The sequence below is a fragment of the Wyeomyia smithii genome, chromosome 3 (assembly GCF_029784165.1).
Source record: "Wyeomyia smithii strain HCP4-BCI-WySm-NY-G18 chromosome 3, ASM2978416v1, whole genome shotgun sequence".
NCBI classification, from domain to species: Eukaryota; Metazoa; Arthropoda; class Insecta; order Diptera; family Culicidae; genus Wyeomyia; species Wyeomyia smithii.
The window spans coordinates 55382120-55405862 of record NC_073696.1 but is presented as its reverse complement, the minus strand read 5'-3'; the positions used below and the strand labels follow the sequence as shown (position 1 = coordinate 55405862).

The window sequence follows — 23743 nt, the reverse complement described above, 5'->3', positions numbered from 1 at the left end:
AAAAAAAAAAAACATTCACCGTGCAACAAAAAGAATTTTTATTCAGAAAAAAACAACAATATAATTACCTATGTGTATATTAAATATCTCGAAAAACTTTATTTTACATTATTTTATATATATATATATATATATATATATATATATATATATATATATATATATATATATATATATATATATATATATATATATATATATATATATATATATATATATATATATATATATATATATACTCGAACTTAACTCAGCACCGTGTATATTGTATATTACATATATATTGACTGGAATCCTCGAAACGTTTCGGAACAGAGTGGTCTATGTACACAAACCCGGTAAATGACAAAGAAAATGACGGTAAATCGTATAAAATGGCTAGTGTCACATGTTATATGATACATATAGCATGTCACATGTAAGATGTCACGTGTTACATTACATGTAACACAAGATATTACATATTACATAATATTTTACATGTTACATTTTTCGTGTTACATTACGTGTAACATGTTACATATCACGTGTGACATGTACAAAACAAGTGGCATGTTCCTTATCACATGTAATATGCTACATGTTACGTGTTACATGATAGTATTACATCGATTTATGTACATAGACCACTCTGTTCAGAAACGAAACGGCCGTTCTGTTACGGACGAATTTCAACACAGAATAAATCAGCTTTAAAATTCGATTTTCCGAAATTTTCTTGATCTCCCAACTTCAGCTTCTTGAGTAGATGCGGTTTATGCAAAAAACTCATTTTCGAAAAAATGGTCTTTAGACCACTCTGTTCCGCAACGGCTCATATGTTGAAAACTGCGATGAAATCTCTTAGATGTTCATGGAGTCTAGTAATATTTCAAGGTATCGTTAAGTCTCTGGTAAAACCTGTAGATAACTGTCTGTCTTGTTCTAGACAAGTGTCCTAATACTGCACGTGTTGGCTGGCTTGTTTTATTGAATTTTTTTAAACTTTTGAACAGAACTGTAAAATAAATGAAAATTTGTAGATATACATTCATTATTTGAACTATTTAAATCAAATGTACCTACCCACAACCGAGAAAAGGCGATAAATGTGATATTTTGAAACTATTTTTAAAGAATTAAGTACACAGCGATTGGCAATTATTCAACAAGTATTATATTCTTTCCCTTATTCAAATAATAATAAAATACAATGTTTCTAAATATATCATTGTGTTTTTTTTTGTTGTTGTTCATAGTAATAAAATTGGAATATCCTAAAATATATTCAATGTATTGTTTTTTTTAGCATGCATGCTTAAAGTATGTCTGTTTGTTGTTTTTTTTTTCATTTTCACTTTATGCTCGATTCGATCCGAAGCTCCAATCGAAGAAGTTTTATTATCCGTAGATTCTAGTTTACTGTTGACAAAGTTTTTTTTTCATCAATATTCTACATTAAATTCTATTCGCTTACTAGGAAAGATGATTAGTGAAGCGATCGAGAATATTTGAATTTTTTTTTTTACTATTTAGGAATAATGAAACTGGAATGAAGCGTTTTAATTACCTACTATGTCACTCGAACTTAACTCAGCACCGTGTGAAAACAAAATGAGCATTTAACTGTAAACAGCGTACAACGAAATTCACTTGCTGATGGTGTGTAGCTTTCTTACTCTTTAGATTTAACACGACGTTCACAAGTAAAAGGCAATATCTTACGGTGCGGAAAAATTCCGGCACGCAACACACAAAGAAGCTGTGACCGGTAACCCTTGGTAACATAATATGATTATGATGATGACGATGATGATGATGATCACAATGACACTGATGCATTTATTGATAACGTTATTTTCTTCGGTTGAAAGTAAATTCTTCATAGTTAGCTCTGCTGTATTGTATGACAGAATTTCAAGATCGGTGTGTGTGTCTGTTTTTTTTTTTTTTGTATGTATGTATATATAATTTTATTGCAACTTTTGACTAGCGCTGGAGTAATGATAAACGGATTTTCTCACTTGTTACGTTTTTTGGCGTTGTGATGCCTTTGTATGAATAATGCATGATAGACGAAAGTTTTTATCTTTACTGCAGTTGGTTGGCAAAATTTTTCTCTTTTGTATCTTGCAGCAAGCAGTCAAATCTTGATACTAAGCAAGTGCAATGTAAATATTCGCGAGTATCTACATGTACAAGATTATTATAGGGAAAGAGTAAGACTGCCGAGGCGACGGAGCGAATAAACTATTTCTTTAAATCGATTCTTCTTCATTCCTGTTCCTGTGACTATTTGGCTGACCAAGATTGCAGTTTCATACATAAGCACAGGGACGAATCATATTTTAATCGGTGTACTATTATTGTCTAAAATTATTGCATCTTTTGAAGGTTAGCGGAAAGATAGAAAAAATATCGAAACTATTTTTTAAGTTGCTGATAGTAATTTGATGTTTAATATTGCCCTAACTATCAACTTTTCTAACTATAAAACTTAATTATACTACACATTTATTGTGACTATACCACGTGTCAGTGGAAAACATGACTGGGGCACATTTACATTTCAAAGACTGGTGCTTTTTCACCGGCAACCTAATGGGGTTCGGTGAGTCGGTCTTGTGCCCATAAAATTTTTCATTGCCTCGCAGTTTTGTTTTTCCGACTCAGTACTGATCTGTCTCGGCAACATTGCTTTTCACGATGGAAGTGTAGGTATTCCCTCGTCCTTTTATATATATTTTTTTGTATTCTCGCTTGGCATCCCGCTGTCGGCTGTGCCGAGAGCTTCAATCGATCAATCATTTCCGAATGACAAAATCTGTGCCGATCTATCGTGTGGTTTAGGGGGGTTCCGAGCATGACACGCTGTCAGCAGGAGTCAGTCTTGTCACGGAAAAATAAATGAATCTCGGAAGGTGAGTAATTTATTACAATTTCTGCTTGATAAACATGATTAATTTGATACTGCAATCTTCGCTCTGCATCGCGCTCTGGCTCTCTGTATACCGTAATCAGATTTTCCCGCAAAAGGCTTCGATTGTAGCCCATGTCTGCCAAGAACGATGCGAATAACGTTGGGGTTCCAATTTCGGGATCTAAAACCATAGGTAATTGCGGAATAAATTTTGCAAATACTATTCACAAAACACGCAGGAAATCTGTTCTTTTTTTGCATTTTTCATCCGACCGTTAGCTGCTCTTTGTTTCTCAAGGCATATCCTCATTCCACGCATGCATTTGTTCATTTGATCGCTGGATAAAATGTTTGTTTTTCCTTCCCGTTTTCATTTTCGTAAGGATTTCCCGGTGTAAGCATGGGTTCTAAGAACGAAAATAAAAGGCGGTTTTTCCAGCGGTTTGACGTGGCTCGCTAGGGAGAAAGTGTTGCTGGAATATTGTTTCGTGTGGCTTTACGGCTGTGATGGTGGTGATGATGGTGGAAACCCTGAGTACGGTTCCGTGTTTAGGATTTGGGGTTGATGGTTGTGTTTCCGCGTGAGGAGGAGTACCGCTCGTGTCGGATTAGGTTTGTCTGTGCTATACGACGGCCAGGTAATAAAAATAATGTTTTAGAATGTAACACATGAGCAAACTTTAATACGGTTGTAATGGTGTTTACCCACGGTAGGTTCCGGGAGATGAGAAATCAGCCAATGTTTTATGGATAAGCTTTTGTCTCGTTGTGACGATCGCTTGAATATTGATCGAGCAATAAATTATGCTGTAGGTATGTCATACCCGTGAGTAAATCAAGTTAATTTCTCGCATTCAGAAGTCGAGTTTTACCCACTTTTTCATACAGTATTTTTTCTTGGTTAGTTCTAGTAGTAAGTTAGTAAAGATTAATTGTGTGCTTGGAAAATTGTAAAGCACATAAACATCGTTGGTATGAGATCTACTCCGGGACGAACAACAAATTAACTTGTATGGAAGAAAGAGGAAACAGGCCTTTTGAGAAAAAGTTCCTAAATGTAGGCTACCGTGTATGCTACGTTAACCAGGCGATATGATGGCGAATTAACTGTCAAACCGTGTTTGCTTCTGCGTATGCATTGACCGTCTCGCGGATTTTTCTTAATTTCTTGTGAGTTAGTTACATTTTTGTATTTCAGAGTTTGGAAAAGTGTTTTTTAAAGTACACACGAAAGTCCACCATAGTAAGTGATCGTTCTCTGAGTGATGTAATGATAGGGTACTGTTATATGTTCTGCCACGATTGAATTGTTTATTTTATGTTATTTTGGTGCTTTTGGCAATATCATCGCCTACTTTGTTCACCGGGTAAGTCTATTCAAATGCAAATTATTATATTCTTGTTCAAATCGGTGGACAGGCAGAGGTTTTTCGCAATCAAAATTTATTATTTACAATATTGAAGTTTCCTGTTGCAGTGAAGACGCAAAGCATTTTCCATAACAAACAAAAAATATTAGACACATTGATGATTTTTTCACTGTAGCTCGTTAATTAAACATTAACTGTTATCAACGTCCTGATGTATCTTAAGGAGGGTATTCAGGACTTCAGGTATATAAAATATCTTAAGAATGTTGTGGCAATTTTTAGAACAATCTGAGCAAAACTGGCGGCGCTATGATACTTAACTTATTTTAACTCACTCTTCGAATGTACAAATGTTTCGAATTTAAATATTTTTTACATAAACGTATTCATAGTCAATGACGACTGTAGTTTTGAATCGTTCACCCTGCTTTATTTCAAGCTTAGTGCATTGTTTCTTTTTTTAGTGTTTAATGAGGTGATGCTGACGCCTGTTTTATATTTAATATTCTTAAATAAAAATTAACAGCGTTCTTTGGAGAGTCATTGAAGTTTCTCCACGTTATAGGTCATCCAACGCGAAGCCTGAGTGTTGGAAAATAGATATGGGTCATTCTATACCAAGTGATCAGGCAAATGCAACGACCCTCTCCGATTCTCTCCAAAATTACTAGAAGGACTTGATTAAAATCGAAACTGAAAAATCCGAAGTTTTAGGGTGATCGAACAACCCCACATGCCAGAAAAGTCCGTAATAGATAATGATCCCAAATTAGGCTCAGCTTATCGAAAACCTCTCTTAAAGGCTAGAAAAGGCCGAAAAAGAAAATGTTCCCAAATTAAGCTCAGAATGGTCGAAACCCCTTATAAAGGCCAGAAAAAGCCGAAATAGAAAATGAATCCAAATTAAGCTCAGATGCGCATATCATAATAGATAAAATCTCTATGGTCTCAGTGATGAGTCCACGCAGAGAAAAAAATTTTCAGAATGGCCGAAAACCCCTTCTAAAGACCAGAAAAGGCAAAAAAAGTGATCCCAAATTGAGCTAAGAATGGCCGAAAACCATATTTTCCATATTTAGAAAAACATCATTTTCCATGTTTTGGAAGAACATCATCTCAAATACCGTTTAAGCTACAGACAATATTGAACATTATTTTGATAGGTTTTAAAATTTTCAAACGAATGGCATTATCAGATTTCGCGCACTTAAATTGCTTTTTCTCGAAACACACCGGTTCTTTTTCATTCTGATAGCAACAATGTGTTTAGTAGAAAATTTTACATGGGAATCACTCATTCTCCGAATGAAATATGAGCCGTTGTGAAAATATTTAACTTAAAGATAACAAATTTGTAAAATCAGTTCAGTTGATCTACAGTAATTGGATTAGGTAAACTCATCAGACACCACTCAAACATGCCGCTCCAAAAACGACTCTCCTGAAAAATCCGCGTAAAAAGACTAGTGTACCTCTAAGGGGATTCTACACAAGCAATCTAACAAGCATTAAATACTGGTGAGATGAATTATTTAGATCATGAATTGGAAACTCCACATTAGCTGGGTATGAGAACTTTTAACACCATAGTCATTCCAACAATAAAAAGTTGAAAATGAATTGTTTCGCTTAACTCACATCTCATTATTGTTTTATTTCGTTCGCAATTGATTCTTTTTTAATTGTTTACTTGTATAGTAAGGACACAGCTAGTTCGCATTAAAATGGTTTTGTAATCTCTGGATCAGTCACCCAAGTCAAACGATCTAATAGATACAGTGGAGGAAAATTACTCAAGGCATCAAAAGCTTCCATGGAGGCAGTTTCCAGTCGGCAAAATGAAAGCTCGAAAAGTGCTTCGAAAAATTTTAAATTAGCACTAAAACGAGGTTGATTGTGAACAAGTTTAAAAGATAATAACCTTTGCAATTTATAATCTACAGGTGAGTTTGAATAGTTAGCGCGCTTAGTCTACATTAAGTGTAGCCTACGAAGCTCACTCAACCACAGAAAAACTTTCTGAAGATGTGTTGCCGGGGGTAAAGGCTTTCTACCGTGAAGGAATTCCGGGAAAGAAATTCTGGCAAATCTCAAGGTAACTTACAGGTACTAGTAAATAATAGTAACCATAATGATAGTCACAGGTTTTTCAATGAAAAGTTTTTTGAAATTTAGGTCGCATTTTCAAAGTTTGCGGAGCTACAACCACCTGAATGCGTGCTGGAAGAACTTGCTGATTTTTTCAGTGGCAAAGCTGCACCAAATAAATCAAAAGAAAAAGGTGCAAATCCGTTCAATTCGAGTATCAAGACGTTTTGAAGCGAAACCTTTGTCATCCACCCACGGAGATGTTTCCTGAACAAATGTGCCAACGCAGCATGTGACACCATGGATTCCGTAAAAGATATGATTTGTTCATATTTCGAGAATGATTCGTTTGATGAAGTAACGTGCAACCAATGTACTTAACAAAAACGCTGTAGCTTACCAACGGTTGTGAGTGACACTGAAAACTTCATTGTCTAATTTCTTGAAACCATCTCAAATGTGCGCAAACATGATTTTGTTTCAGTAAAACAGTTTACAGACAATACGAGGCAGCTTATCGGAAGGAAAAGTTCTGACTGTGGTTGACTTTACGGAAAATTACTCATTTGTTTATCAATACAGGGGGTTCCATCACAACAATTTACAGGCAACCGTTCACCAAATCGCCGCCTATTATATTGAACAGGGAGGGATCGTTTATTGAACTTAGTTATCATTTCCGATTGCCCAATAATTCTACACATTTCTTCACTCTCAAAGTTTGTTAAGATCATCTACTTCTTCGATGGTGCTGTTTCGCAATGTAAAAATCCATTAAATGTTATGAATGTACGGCACCACTAAACAAATTTCCTGCTGAATGTCACTTCTTCGCTACGACCCTCAGTGAGGGTCCAAGTGACGAATTGGGTGCCCCTAGAGATATGAATAAATTGAATTGAATAAATGAAATTTTTGAAACGCACGTTGTACTTTAAATGTTGTTTATTCATAATTTTAAAACCTTCGAAAATAATGTCTAGTATTGTCTGTAGCTTTTACGGTCAATGAGATATGATGTTTTTTTTTCAGAACAGAAAATAATGTTCTTCCTAAATATGGGAGAAGCATCTGCATTCGGTGGAGGATTGTCCAATTGACGTATAACTTTGGAATTTTCAGTTTCGACTTTAAACAAGTCTTTTTAGTCATTTTAGAGCAAATCGGAGAGGTTCGTTGTATTGGCTTGATCACTGAGTGTAGAATGACCTAGAAATAATTGAAGAAACCATTAACCATATACATTTCAAAGTCTATTTCTTTGTCATGATGAGTACTTTTGATCCTCAATGCGTTTAACTCCAGCTGATTTGTATGAATCAATTGAAATGTAAAATATTACTTACACTGCAAAGTACACAATTATGAGTCATTTTAGACATTCAAGATGGCGAGAGATTATCGACATAAATCATAAAAATAGCTATTTTATTGAAGTAATCGCATGAAAATATCTCGTTTTATTAAGTTTTGATGCATTTTTGTGCAAAAGTGTTGGAAAATATCTAAATATTGACTGACCCACAATCATGTGCAAAATCAATCTCTGTCAGAATTATGAGTGATTTAATGCACCAATTTTTTTTTTAATTTTTATGAACTTTTAGTGACATTAGCAAATGACAATCACTTCAATCGCCTGAATAAGGGTACAATTGACTAATGAAGAGTGTAAATATATGAAAAATGCATATATCAAAATTGATGAACAGTTCTGTTTACAAATATTTTCTTTCATGCAAGATGTTTATTGCACGATAAACTTTTGAAAATGTTATTGTTTGCGAGTGCGATCATTGGTTCGCAACAATAGTCTCGAAAGCTGTTCACTGAATGTTGATTCGTGGTTTCGCAGTTATTTTCGTTCTGAATGCGGCAGCTTGTTTTTGGTTTTCGCTCTGAATTCAATTCATTCGATAAAGTAAGTGTTAATGGAAGTAAAACGAAAAATATTAGGAATATTTCAACTATAGAACGAAAAGAAGACAAACACAAAAAAACGATGATCATCAAAGTGTATGACGACGGAAAATGTCGCTGCAAGAATTTTTGGCGCGTTGGATTTACCCTTGCCCATCGAAAATCATTTTGAACCCTCTTAAAAGAAGGTGAAAAATTGCAAGTGGAAATAACCAAAGAAAAAACTCTTCAGCTTGCAGCTGTCAACCATCTTCCATACTAACAATTTGTTAGTAACAAATGTTTCCTCACAGACCGCATTTTAATTGGAGTTATTGAAACAAAAACCCTATATCACTGTTTTTTTATGCAAAATTTCTTTATAAAGTGCTAGAGACACCTTAACATATTAAGAAATGTACTATCTGACCATAAGCACCAGCATAAATCAACAATGTATATTATGTAGTTCACAAAAAGCTGACCGCAATCGCGTTATCATGATGATACAAAAATGTGACTCACATATGATTCTTTCGAAAACAATCGCATGATCCAAACGATCCAAAATAAACGATGCATAACTTATGCTATCAACTAAGATAATTAAATTTAAGTTGAACTGCATCCAGCTTTAGCCTTCCCTGGCCTGGTTGCCCGTATCAATTATCGCAAAAGCTTTCACTGAAAGTATTTCAAACCCAGGGTAAAGTGTTTTTCTCTTTCAAAGGAAAAAATATAATCAAGTTATAAATAACGTTTTTTCCGATTGAAGTCGTACTACCTGCCGAAGTGTAAAGCACAGACGCCGGGACCTTTCGCTCGCGAGCGGGAATTTTCAAGTTGCGTTTGAGTGACGTGAGCTTGTGAACTGTTCGTGCGTGTGCATGTGTGCGCCAGTCTGTGCGTGTGTGAAAGTGGCTGTGCGACTCGGCGGGCGTTCGTGGTGAAAAGTAGCACCTGCTTGGGAGAAAAAAGCCCAACCGGGCTCATGGGATCTGTAAAGTTTCGTTTCATTTTTGCCCTATAAGAATCGTAGTAGAAAAAAATAAAATAAAAAATCAGACCAGGCGGTAAAAACCGCCGGACGGGATATCGCAGCTGGAAAGGAAAGTTTATAAAACCTATGTTGTTTCACTTTTCATTCTGGTTCAGCTTTAAACGTGGGGGGTAGAAAAAGTGGGATGCTCATGATGATAACAACCATGATGGTTTGCCCTGTATCCTAAAGAATTTGAAATGGTTTTGCGCGAAAACTTTTTCCATTAGCCAAACCATGCTGCTGCTGTTAGAATGGAACATTATGAAAGGAAACGTGCTCCGAATTGTACGTTTCGCGTGAGCGATAGCAAACCTAATAACTCGACGATAAGAGATAACGAGATTGCTTCAATTGTCGGTGATCGTAAGTTAAGGGCAAGCCCTCAACGCTTAAGGATGAAAACGAACTGCTAGGTGATGCTTTATGGTTTTACTAACTTATCGCAATAACGATTTTCTCATTAAGGGCTATTATAATTTTCGTCACCGTGAGTGTTAAATGCATTGGATTCTTGTTTTTTTTCGGTTACAGTAGCCGAATGTGGTCTATTCTGGAAAAGTTTTTTTTAGTTTCTCTACATTTCGTTTTGATTTACATTACCTACACATTCAGAGATATGATTTTTTTCATAGTTTGTTTGAGTTTCTCTTTTTCCCGACGCTACTAGCTAGGGACGTAGGTATTTCATTGGGACTCTGATCTGATCAGCTTCGGCAAAACTGTTACCAGGATACCAGGATTCTACTTCAGTTCACTTGTTGGATTTTTGCTCTAGCAGAGGGGATAATTGAGTTTTGGTTTTCAACTTTTATTTTGTTTCTTCTAAACAGCTTACATACTTTACTGTCCATTCAACTAGGGGTCGACATGAATGTATATATGCACTCTTGCATATGTCTATAATAATAGGAATAAATATAAAACATCTCCAAAGAACACGAACCGTACGATGTATAATATTCATTAACTACAATAAGAGAAGGGGATCCCAGGCAGAACAGGGAGCAAAGTAAAGCCGTTAGAAATGGTTAGTAATACGGAAGCGATCGAAATTTATGAGAAAAAAATTGCAAGCTTAGAGATGGTTGGTAATTTTGACTATCGACATTTTAGAATAAGTGGGGTTTGGTTGCAGCGATCGCATTAGTTTTCGCAAAATTGGTTTATCCTACTCTACTTAGTGTAAAAAAATTTGGCGTTATTCAGTTTATATGTATATATCTGTGAATGTATATTATACCCTTCTTTGTTTTGTCACAATTATTATCCTTTAGACTTACCTGCTTGTCTTTGCCTGTGTTTGGGTTCTCTTGGGTGAACAATTGACGCTTTGGTGAACGTTGCAGGGAGATTTCACGTACCAACGGAAACTCGGCAGCTTTCAGCAAAATGCCAATCATTGTCTGTTGTTGGTAGCGGATATTGTGGAAGCAATGGTTTCGTTACGAATGAAAGTGACAAGTGAATCCTTTATATTTTTACAGAGTTATCCTTTTTTCATTTTGAGTTAACGTTCTTGTTGGGCTTGGGGATTGTGGTAGATATTGTGTGCGATGGTGAGTTTTGTTGGTTTTCTGGGAAAAGTATTTTTTCTTGACTGGAGTTGTTCCAGCGAATAGGATGTAGGTGAGAATAAACAAAATATAGTTAACTTCCATATCAAACTGAATTGTTTCTAAAAAAAATAAGCAAGATGTAACATTGCAGCTAAAAAATCATTCAATAATAAAATAATTTCTAGATTTTTTTCTTATTTTTTCGTAAATGGAATAAAAGTTTCTCACTAAATACTACTGATTTTATTGTGGCTTTTTAGAATGCATCGAATGCATGGATTTATCATTTTCTCAGTTTGCAAAAACATTGCAGTTACTCGCTATTGAGCTTTTAAGTGGCATTTTCATTGATATCTTAATTTGTCTCAAGTAGTACCCGAGCGTAATAAGTATTAGTCACATAATGGAAAGCTATTCTTTGATATGGTGAGACCGGAATCTACGAGCAAAGGTGATTCAAGCAGTCCACATCCTGGAATCTCCGGGCATAATTTGGCGAAAAAGTTAACGGTGAACTACAGAGCAGTTCTGCTACTAAAGAGCAGAAAGGTTTGTAGTCATTAGGGTGGGACAAAAAATAAATGTTAGCTCCCATGCACTTTTCGTTTTCCTTATGGGTCTCATAACACCTGTGTAACTTTTCAGATAGATCGGTGAAACGCCCGGTTTGCGCCCGATTTTTAAAGTTTCCATACGATTTTATATGGGAAAATCCGCTTTTTCAATACTTATTCTCTAGAGATGTCAAGTTGGCTCTTAAAAAAATATCAATACCTACATGATTTTTGTAGGTAATTTTCCTGGAAAAAACTTTTCTGAAGACCGTAAAGCGCTACGATGCTTGTAGAAACAGCTATTCACCCCAAACTGATTGAATGTCTGACGGACGGCTCACCATTGAAATTTTCCAGCAACACTGCTACAGCATGCTGCTTTTAAAAAAATACATCAAAATTAGTTGTCAGTTGTTCGGAAGCATTCTCGAACTTCTCTTGTGATACCTGTTATTACATTTGAGCTGGTTTTCAAAGGCTCTGCCACATTTCTTCAATTTGCTTTAGATAACTGCCCACTGTCTCTCGACGGATTGAAAACCGGACATTTTGATGAATTGATATTTTATCCTGCGAAATCGATATTATTCATTTCGTCTGTGATGGCAGCTTGCTAAGTCAGGCCAAAACTTCACCGGACCGTGATCGAATTAATAGCAAAATCCTTCTCTGCCTTCTCTTTTTAAACTTTACCATTCATTACTGCCCCAGTAATGAAAAGCTTTCCATATCTATAGGTACTTCGCATCAACTTACTGACAAACTTCTCTACATGATAAACTTGAACCGATTGAACCTAAAGTAATTTCATTTACAGCTCGTTCGTGCTGAAATCGATATTCACAGCCCTCAACTTCAACTGATATTCTGTTGCTGACAGTGAAAATTCGCAGCTTTGCTACTCACAATCAAGATCTCCATCAAGTTAAGATTTGTTACCGGGTATTTGTTTGAAAACCACTTTTGCCTATATTTCATAATCCATCAAAATCAATCAACCAGGTATTGTTTCAGTATTCTATTGAGGTGTTTGAAGGCATGATATGATTACTAGACGATATTTCATGGGAAAAACCACTTTTTCAAAACTTTTTCTATAGAGATGTCCAGTTGGCTTCTAAAGATATATGAATACATGATATTTATAGGAAATTTTCCTGGGAAAAACTCTTCTGAAGACCGCAAGGCGCTACCTTGCTTGTGAAAATAAATATACACCCCAGACTGATTGAATATCTGACAAAAGGCTCACCATTGAATTTACTAGCAATACTGCTGCAGTATGCTGCTGTTGCAAATTCAACCATGTGATGAGAAATGATATCGCTTAAATATATCTTGGAGGGTTCCCCGAAGATACTATGAGCAAAAATCACACTTTGAAAATTTATTCAGCGCGAAATTATTTCCTTAAAAAAATCCGGAAACCTGCAAAATGACATTTTTCTCTTTTTGGTACGTTATTTCAAAAAGAAATATCTTATTTTATGTGACAGAACACTAACTGATACAGGTGTTATTATTTTACTGCTTAGCAGTGACATTGAGTGAAAATTTTTCAAGTTTGAACCACTAATGAAAACTTAAAAAAATCAAACTTATTTCAATGATTTTCCTAGAATATTTTGTAGCCCGAGAAATTTGTACAGAATTCATTCGACTGGAAACCATACGTTTTCTCGTATTGTTGTTTTTTTTTTTTTATCCTAATAGGATTCCCTATTCCTCTTCTTTCCTGTTTTCGGCTATCTCGGATGCCATCACATGGGCTTTTCACATGTGATGATTGGAAAAATATCGTTCCTTATTCTTTGAATCCTTTTCCTCAGAAATCTTTACCATCGACTCTTTATTTTTATTATTTCATTTTCCCATTTAACTTTGATGAGTAATAAACTTCATCCTGAGCAGGCTTGTAAACTGTCAGCACTTTTATTTGATTTCGCTTTTGGGTATGCGTTTTGGCATAACATAACTGCCGATTTTTTATGGGTTTACCTTCACACGCACTGGCAAAACTACACAAGCAGTATCAATCATACGTATCTTTCAAGCGAACTCTAACCGTCATGGCGAGAACAGCGAAGCTACTCCGTTCAGAAGTGTGCGCATTCAAAGAACGATATCCCGCTGCGTCAAAATCTACAACTTCAACAATTAGAGCATCGAGAGAAGGCCCGGTTCCGGCCGGCTGACGATCCCAAGCGACAAAAAACTCCTTATAATGCTGAAAAGGAAGAGTAAGGAAAAGTGGCTACATCGCTGCGTGCGCGGCAGTCCCGCCCGCTAGGCTTGGAGCTCCAGGCAATGACGCAGCGACAGCGGCTAAATACAAAGGTTAAGTCGATTTTCCCGGCGAATCGTGATGTAGGGTGGCGATCAACGACGAGACCTATCTCACCCTGGATGGCAACAACTGGCAGGGCACTTCATATTTTACTTCCCCCACGAAGAAAGTTTGCTCCGAGGTGAAGTTTATTTCACACATCAAGTTATTATTATTATTATATATTTTTATTAATTGCATCTGATCTACAACGATCTACATGATGTGATGTGGATGGAGAAAAGCTCATTGGAGGTGGTCCCAAGTTAACCAGTTCTTCAGAAAGGAGCTGCTGTGGCTGAAAATCATCGAGAAGGGAATGTCAAAGGCGCTCTCCTTTCGCTCCGGACTCGCCGTGAACGAGGAAATTTATAGTACGAAATGCCTGCCGGAAGTTGTGTCGTTCACAAGAAATACCATAAGGGCGAAGACGCGGTTTTCTGGCTGGATCTGGCGTCGGCCCAGTACTCGAAGCGAGCGTTGGAGGAGATACAACAACAATATCGCACGCTTAGCCTTGGGGCTAATAGCGGTCTCGATCAACTAGATTAGTTGAGAGAATTCGTTATCGATATTGTTTTTTGGCACATTTTGCATGTCCCTTACTAACACGCAGAGAATCCATCCCCAGGATACCTATAACTCGGTGACGGAATCGTGAAAGGAATCGCAAACACGATCCGGAGGATTCCCACTCACGATTCTTATTTCAAGAATCCTAGAGCCATATAAGGGCATTCCTGAGGATTCTTTTTCAGGAATCCTTTTCAAGGACGCTCAGGAATCCAATGTGAGGAATCCTAGAGAATCTATGCTAATCGTACACACCGTGCCCCAGTGCTGATACACCGTGCCCCAGTGCTGAGTCGATACACCGTGCCCCAGTGCTGAGTCGATACACCGTGCCCCAGTGCTGAGTCGAGAAAATTTCCAGCTCGAAAAGATCCTCGACTCGATCGGGAATCGAACCCGATATCACAACCGTGTGGGAGAGCTAGCCGACCGACATCGCTAATCACAGAGCCACGGGACCACGTTGGAGGAGATGAAGCGGCTGGCAAACCTGCCCAACTTCCCATTGAGAATTTCTGGGCAAACCTGAAGCGGAAGATCTACTCCAACAATTTTATCGCGAATACTGAGGAGGAATTGATAAAAAAAAATGCAAGAACTAAAAAACATGTCTACACGGATATTTTGCTCCGCCATGGCGAATAAGCTAACATAACTACCTTTCATGGGAATTTTATCAAACTCAATTACCTGTCATAGGCGACATCCGTAAATTTCGTAACGCAAAAATCCCAATTTTCGGACCAAGGAGCAGGATCGACATTGAGAATGATGGACAACTAATCATGAACGAGGTGAAGATAGCAGTTAAAGAACTGAAAGGACGGTTATCCCGCCGAGCTTTTTGAAGTCGGAAGCAAACAGCTGTATCGTGCCATTCATCGGATCATGCTAAAAATGTAGGCTGATGGAGGATTTCCCCCCGGACTGCCTGAGCTACAAAGAAGGCCACCGCCTTAACAATGTACAACATTATCTCCCGCATCTTGTTCCATCGACTGAGGCCGTTGCAGGAAACCTTTGTGGTTTTCGAGAGAGGCTCCACCACGATGCAAATGTTTACCTTGCGACAAATCCTCGCCAAATTCCGAGTATTCAACTTGGAGACTCACCATCTGTTCATAGACTTCAGGGCAGCGCACGACTCAGTTAAGAGAGATGAGTTATGGCAGATAATACGTGAGCATGGGTTTCCAACAAAACTAATTATACTTATTCGTGCAACCCACGCTGGTTCCACATCAAGTGTCAGGGCAGCCGGTTAGCTATCGGACGCTTTTGTGACGTTAGCTGGTTTGAAGCAGGTCACGGGCTGTCAAACTTATTGCTCAACATCACATCCGTACAGGAGGGTTGGCGTGCAGAGAAGTGGCACCATCATGACGAAATGGTATTAACCGTAGAGCGGTGGAAGAGACCTTTGGACCTTGAGAGAGGGAAGGTGCAAGAATTGGGGTTGTCATAAACATCATAAGTCAAAGTACATGGTGGTTAGCAGACAGCGTGGTAGCTCTCCGGATGTTGGTGGTGCAGTGATGATAGATGGGGAGTCATTTGAAGCAGTCGATGATTTTATTCCTACCGATTTGCGTAGCTAGCTGTAGCCTGTAAACCCGCACTAGTAGTTTTTAAAACACTGATTCTCCCGGTGGCCCTCTATGGCCGTGAGCATGGACAGTGAAATAGGCTGATCTGCGAGCTCGAAATGAGCACAAAGAGTGTGCACAATTTACTCTTCACAATTTACCTGCATACAATATAAGGTGCACATCTGAGTTCTCGCTATTTGTCAACGGATGGCTCCGTGATGAACCATGCTAAGACATGTGGTAAACACATTGTTTCGACACAATAATCATTGTTACTTTTCTGATTTCGTTCATAGAAACCCGCTGCTGAAGCGCATCGAGAGTTAGGAAAGTCTTCGGAAATGCTGCTTGAAGTCGATGTCAACAACTGTTGAAGAAAGCCAAAAACCGTGGAAAACGCTGAATTGGAGGAATTGTTTGGTAAAATTCCATGTCAAACGCAGGAACAGCTTGCTTCGGTATCAAGAACCCGACAAGCCTTTCGCAAGTAATTGCATGCTTTGAGCCTGATCAAAAACAATGATTTTCGGTTACTTATAACTCGAAGCCAAGGGACTTTGAGCATCTTTTTTTTTGTTTACGAACAACTGCTCCAGCGGCTAAAAAGAAAAGTTTTTTTTTCGTCGTATCATGACAGGTGATGAAAAATTAACTCCCAAAAGCAACTCAAAGCAAAGGAAATCATGGGGACTGCCCGATCATGCTTTTATGACGTCGACTAGGCCAATTATAGACGCTGCAAAGATTATGCTGTGTATTTGGTGGGACCAGATTGGTGTTGTTCATTATAGGCGGTTGAAACCGAACGAAACCCGTCCTGGGAAACGATATCGACTTCAATTAATGCAATTATGCACTGCGCGAAAAATGGCCCCAATTCGAGCAGAGGGATGAAAAAGTGATTTTACTGCATGACAACGCTTGGCTTCATACGGTCAAACTCGTTTGAACTTACATAAAAACGTGCACATGGAAAGTCCTACCTCATCCGCAATATTTCACAGGTTTTGCGCCGTCCAATGATTACTTGTTCCGTTCGATGGCATATGGTCTGGCTTATCAGCAGATCTGTTCATATGAAGGCATTCAGAAAAGGTTTGATTTGTGAATAGCCTCGAAAGAGAAACACGTTCAAAAAAAAATTAAAAATTTTTTAGCTAATCATGAGCAGTACTTGGAATGATACGTAGATAACTATTCTTTTTTTCAAAATTAAGTTGCATTTTTATTTAAAAAAAAACATCTAGAGGTTACGTACCCAATTTCATATAAGGAATTGACTTCATATTGTCAGGATACACAGACCTCGTTCGTTTCGGCAACATAAAAACTTTAGACGTGTTGCCATCAGCAACCATCCTAGCGTTGAATTAAGTTTTCTCTTCAGTCCAGTAGGCATCGGGCAACACTGTTTGAATTGGTTTTATAATTGGCTATTTAATTTTCTCTTTAGTCCGGTAGGCATCATAAAAAAATTAAATTTGGACGTGTTGCCAAAATCGAACATGAATACGTTGTAATACGTTGAAAACTAGTCTTCTCATGGCTCAGAACAAGGCAATTAAAACCTTCATGAAATCTCTGTTCTTTGGGTGTAAACTATCACAACACAATACTTACGATGTTGACAGTTGACAAACATTTCACATAATAAATGATTGACAGAACCATTTGCCAACACAAAAAAAGAATGGAATCATTCTTTTACTGGAATAATGTCAGCATTGCGAAAGTCCGGAAAACAAAAGCCACGGTAAAAGTTGTAGGTATATTTTGAACGTGCAGCGCTTCGTTTTTTCACCCGCGAATAGAAAATATTTTTGAGTGGCACTTCTGTTTTATGACACATCGCTTTGCACAACAGAAGCGATTCTGAGTCATAAATTTGAATGTAAAATAATGGTTGTATCTCCTTCCTGAAGTTCCGATGGTTATTAATAATAAACTGGCGCTGACAGCGGCATATTAGTCGAAAGCACCTATGAAGGATAGTGAAGGTACTAGTTTTCAGTTGTTTCTCTGCTGGCACCGATAGGGGCGCTTGTAATGGAAGATAGTTATTCCATTAAGTGAAAACTCGAACGTTGTTTAACTTAACTGCAATCATGCTAAACTCATTCCTGTTTCTACCTACCCGTAAGCTGCTCTAATAAATTTCATTTTGGCATCAGAAATTACGGTGGGGCTTCTATTTGTTTAACAGGATTTGAAATTATCATGGTAGCATCCTGCCAGGTGGATGATCACTATTTGCGATATTAAATTCTAATTTGGACGTACAGGTGAAACTTGAAAGTGGATTTGTTCGAATTTAATCCTCATCGCCGACTATTATTTTGGGCTTCCAATGTGAATAAAACTTTGATATCATGTTGTAACAAATCAGTTTCCATTATTACGCCATACAAAAGCTCAATAGGAACATCGTTACTAGCAAACAATAATAAAAAACCGTACTCACCATCGCACACAAACCTCTTGTTATTGGGGAAATGCTTTCGGGTGACCCGTCTACTAGCACAACCTTCCTGTTTCGTCATCTCCATTTCAGTGACTTATATTGCCGAGAACACACTGCTATATACTGCTAAATGATGCAAACCTAGAAACAAAACCCGTCGGTTGTATATTTACAAAACCAAAAAAAACAGTAAATGTTCCCTCTTTGAACGCTATCGTTTCAACCCGTTCTTACTGAGCACTTCCGCTCGCGTCCACTGGATCCCCGCTAAAGCCCAGCTCGGAGCCGACGTCCATCGTGACGACCCGTTCGTCGTCACTGTTCTCCGAAATGGGAAACTGCAGCCGATCGGCGTCCCCATAGTTGGGCATTATGATGCAGACGAAGGTCCGCCCGGTAACGCTGTCCCGCGGGTGCATCGTCACCGGCAGAAACCGATCGGTTGTACCCTCGACGAACGTGGACAACCGTAGGAAGACTTCGGGATAATGCTTACGCAGGACAACGCCTCGCTGGCGCAGCACGTGCTGGATGTTGAACGACACTTGTTCGCGACTTTTCTGCGTTGTTTTAGACATTATGTTAAACGAGAGGATCAGCACATCGGTTGCGTTATCCTTCTTCGGAATCTGTCTGTCGATGGGCGAATTGTTGATTTCGTTGATGACAGATCGGGAAAGTTTTAGCTTAGCACAGCGTGACACCAGCTGGCGTTCCCACTTGACAGGGGCCGTTGCATTACCTGGAGCTTCCGATACGACACAGATCGCCACGTAGATCAACATCTTCGAATCGGGTTTGTATTCGGTACTCAGCTTGAGCAACTCCGAGTACAGTTCCGGGCCCATCTCCGAAGGGAGTAAGTCGGGCCAACGCACGTACACCACTTCACCCAAACACTGAAAACCCTGCTTTATGAACGAGTCCGCATTCTCCGGACTACGAAACAGTATTCTAACAACACCCCGTCCTTGCGATAAATAGCCGCGCCTCGCTAACACGCTGAGGTGCCGTAGGGTATCCGCATCGTCCTTGCAGGTGGACAAGACCAGTCTACAGAGAGCGGAAATTCGCGAGTGCAAACACGCTTTACGGTGCTTTTCCCAGTGAGCCCTCCGGCAGTCCCGCGAACAGTACAGGTGCGAACAGTTGTGGCAGCTTTTGTAGGACTTCTTCGCTTCGGCGATCGTCGCCGTCGCGTCACATTTCGGATAGCGACACTTCAGCATCTCCCCGGGGCTTTTGTGCGTTGTTTCGCACGAATCCAGCGAGACTCGCCGGCTGTGCGCGTCCTTGCTGCTGGTGCCACTGCTGACCGCGCCGGCGGATCCGACGGTACTGGCTTCGTTGCGCTTCTTACCAGCATCTCCCTCGCTGCGTCGCCTGATTTGAACTTGTTCGATCTGAAGTGTGTGGTTACTGGAAACTGTTGGCGTTAGACAGGAATTAGCTAAATCCACTACTTGGGGGCAGGCCGGTGGTGTGGAACAGGGAGTAACAGGCAACGATAACAGCAAGAACAATCGAAATGGAAAAAGGTGAATTTTAAAGGGATTTTCGGATTCAAATCGGTTTGGGTTTTTTTTTTGAGTTGCGTAGTTGGGCCACCAGGCGAACCAGACGATTGGAATCGGGGTGCGACATAGAAATACGTAGGTATATCGAGAAAAAGAGAGAGAGAGAAAAAAGAGAGAAAGAGAAGAAAAAAAAACAAAGGTGACGGTACACTGGTCGAGATGAAATGTCAAGCTACAGCAAACCCGGCTAACTAAAGGGATTATTTTTTTTTTCGGGGCACTCTTTTGTTTGTGCAATAAGGGCTTTCACTTCACCATGCTATAGGATATAGAGACATGTAATTTGAGATTATTATTATATTTTAAACCAAAAGCTGAGTAGAATGAACCGTTTAAAAAAAATGCCGTATAAACTGATTGAATTAAAAAAATATCCTAGAAAACAACCTAGTAATTGAAACTTTTATTTATAGGAAAGCAAATATTTGAACTATTCTGGGGTGACATTGCGCATTTCGCTTCGAGTAACTCGAATTGATAGAAATCAAACTCGTTTCGAGGTGGAGTTGGTATTGCGTATTATTTTCAAAACCCCAATTCTATTGCAGTTTATTTCTAGGAGCTGTCTATTTGTCTAGGAGCTAGACAACTTTATTTTCATGAAAAAATTTTCGGTAATATTATACGATATCGGTTGATAAATTTGAATACTATCGTTTAACCGACACATTGACATTACACCGACGCCTAATAATGCAACGATAAATACTTTGTAATATCTAAAATTGGAAATACTCCACCATATATCAATAGCATCTTGCCCATAGAGATTCGTATTTTTTACGTTTATATTAAGATTTGTCCTTAAAACAAAGTATTAATCTTTGAATATTTTTCTACGATTTTTCTACTGTTTAAAAAGGGGTTTAGGAATGCACAAAGACGTAAACAATAAGATATGAATTGTAAGCCTAAGATTCATATCTTATTGCTTAAATGAAACAAAATTAGTTATTTTCTGATGCAATTTTTTTTTCATGGTTTCGTCAACATTTCAAGATAAGGTGGGGAGCACTCAAACCTATTTTAAATACAATATTTCCCTCCAAACGGCGCTAGTACAATTCCTGCTCCGTTAAAGTTAGCACCTACTTTGAATCTACTCGCTAGTGGATCCTACCATATTAAGGTTTGCCGCTTCACAGCTTTTTAGTGAAATTATTTATGTTTCAGTCAACAAACTTAGGTACAAACGAACGTCTTTAACTTATTGACCATTTTTTTATCACTTTCGAGTTGAAAAAAGCTCCATCAAACCATTACGTAATGCCAGTTTTGCTCAAAGATCAACTGAAATAATACGCCATCTACTCGTTTCGAGCTCGAACCGAAATAGGCAATGTCAAATCTCGCTAAACATGTGAAAAGGGCCCATGTGCCATGTGTAAACAAGCCACAATTTCACGTTTTTAAATTCTTTTATCAATAAATCTTATTGGTAAGGGCAGATTTGCTTGTATTAATCAAAAAACGAGAAAATTCGCCTTGTTTACATATGGCACATGGGCTCTTTTCACATGTTTGGCGAGAAATGTGGTCGAAACAAACAAAAATCATTCGAAACGAAATGCGCAATGCCACCCCTGTTTGAAATCTTTGTCACGTTTAAAATCAAAAGATGATGAAACGTAATTCAACGTTCAGTATTTATGTTGATTTAATCAAAGAACTCCTCGAAAAATAAACCTCATACTTCATTACTAAAGAGCGTCAGGGCCGGCGGTTGATGTAATGTTTTCTATGTTCGAAACTTAAAATTTGCCGCGTGCTTGTACGAACGACAGATTTCTTGAATATCGTACATAAATAAAGCTACAGATTTATGTACAGTTGTGAAGTTTCTTAGGGATTCTTTTTCTAATCGTTTCTGAATTCGTCTATGTTCTCTGATTAGTCATAACAATACCACGATTGTTATTCCATTCACACCCTGTTGTTGATGCTCTGTTGATTTTCCGAAAAAAATTGTTCAGGTATCAGCAGGTCATGTCAAATAAACGTCTTGTTAAAAAAAATCAGCAGGTCGCCCTCTGGCTACGCCTTTGTCACCCGTGAGCCCTCCCCTATTCCTCCACTCGGGAAAATGGTTAGACGACGACCCTGAGAGCGTTTCCAGCCAAAAACTATAATATGAATACATAATATTTTTGGCCCTAAACGCTTTTCTCATCTATAGAAAGTTTTCTAAAGTATTTCCAGAGCTCAGTCTTCTTTGGAACTGACACTGAGTCTATGTAAGTAATACTGTTAAAGAGAACCAAAGAAAATACTGCTCGCTTAATTTAACGCTTAAGCGATTCAAACTGTTCTTCGAAAACATTAAGAGAAAGCTGTAAATCATATAACCAAAGCAAAGCAACATTTTGGTCCGTATATTTCAGTTGTTGTTGAGATATAAGCACCCTTGTACAATCTGATAAGGTTGTATATAACGTTCTATATGAGCTTAAAAGTGCCATAATTTAAGCATAACTGCGAAACTGCGTTCGTGTTTAATACCTAATTCTTAAAACCTTTCCGGAACTAAATTAAAAACCAGAGTTGCTGAAAGAAACATTTTAATTTGGATTTAATTTGACATACCAATGGTATCATTCTTCACTACTCAACGATTTCGTATTTCAGAATAGACGATTTTAACGGTCACGAAAAAGTAAATTGTATAAAATTTATTAGGCAATTCTCTTACAACTGCTATAGGAGCTTTCAAGGAATATCAATGTCAACGTGGATCACATAAATTAGAGATCCTACAATTTTGCACTGCAATTAAGCTTAGCATTGTAGACAACTCTACTGCGATGAAACCTGATTTTTTGTGTGCATTTATACGAGGAACAATATGCAGTCATATATCACGGACTGTAAGATTCATATATGATGAAAAATGACTTGAACTGATTATAATATGAACTTTATACAATTTCAATTATAACTGGATGTTTAAACGATTTTGTATTGCCATTTATATACGATTTCTGGTTATCTGGGAAGACAACGAAATCAGTTTATCAATTAACGAAGATTGTCAAGGCATCGGTCAGTGTCAGTGAAAAAGTGTTTCGGTGAGGTTCATTTTGGTCAAGTGGACTGTTTGTTATTCTTTTTCGCTTTGAAGTGAAGATCATTTGGTTGGATTTGTCGTCAAATTTTATTCCGTAACCGTTAACGATACGCGCGATCTATTTCATCTGAGTATAACAACACGTTACTAGGACGAAAATCTAGTGTATCTGAAAGAGTGCTGCGATCATTGAAAGTGAAAATTGAAAATGATTGGCTGTAATTTTCGAAGAATTTTGCTGGGGAAAATGACTTTTATCAGCACTGCTTTTAAGGAAGGTCTGTAGGGGTGTAAAACGAAAATCTAAAATCGGAACAGGGTACGAAATCATGTCCAATTCCAAGCGCTTATTACGCTTATCTTGCAGCATTCTATTGAGAACTTCTGATTTGAATCTCTATCAGTGTATTCATTGTACAACTCTTGCGTAATGCCGTTCACACATTTTTTATGCGAGGTCAGAGCAATTGTTATGCGTTTTGAGGAGACAAACTGGTTGACTAGGGCTTGCGTGTAGATTTATAATAGAATCTGGCAAAATTCAGATAATGAGGCAATGACAGCCATTTTGATGTGGAACAATGTCCTTTAGAGAAGTCATGTAAAAATGTATAACGAAAATCTAAAATAGAAACAGAGGGCGAAATCATGTCTAATTTCAATTGCTAATCGCGTTATTTTTTAAACAGATTCTCTTAGTTCTTGCAGCAATCGATTGAAAACTTAGATACGCATCTGGCCAAAT

At 38.0% G+C, this 23743-nt stretch overlaps 1 protein-coding gene across 11 annotated transcripts in view; it reads right to left on the bottom strand.

Moving 5' to 3' along the window:
• Positions 1–1133: 1133 nt before the first annotated feature.
• The window catches only part of LOC129730989 (uncharacterized), a 260098-nt gene continuing 237488 nt past the window's right edge, over positions 1134–23743 (bottom strand). For 4 of the 11 annotated variants that reach the window (XM_055690660.1, XM_055690664.1, XM_055690668.1 and 1 more), the window contains one exon: positions 1134–19819. In XM_055690660.1, the coding sequence (XP_055546635.1) occupies positions 18588–19819 (1232 nt within the window). In that variant the 3' untranslated portion in view covers positions 1134–18587. The remainder of the gene's footprint in view (positions 19820–23743) is intronic. The other 7 variants (XM_055690661.1, XM_055690665.1, XM_055690662.1 and 4 more) reach the window with 5 other exon arrangements.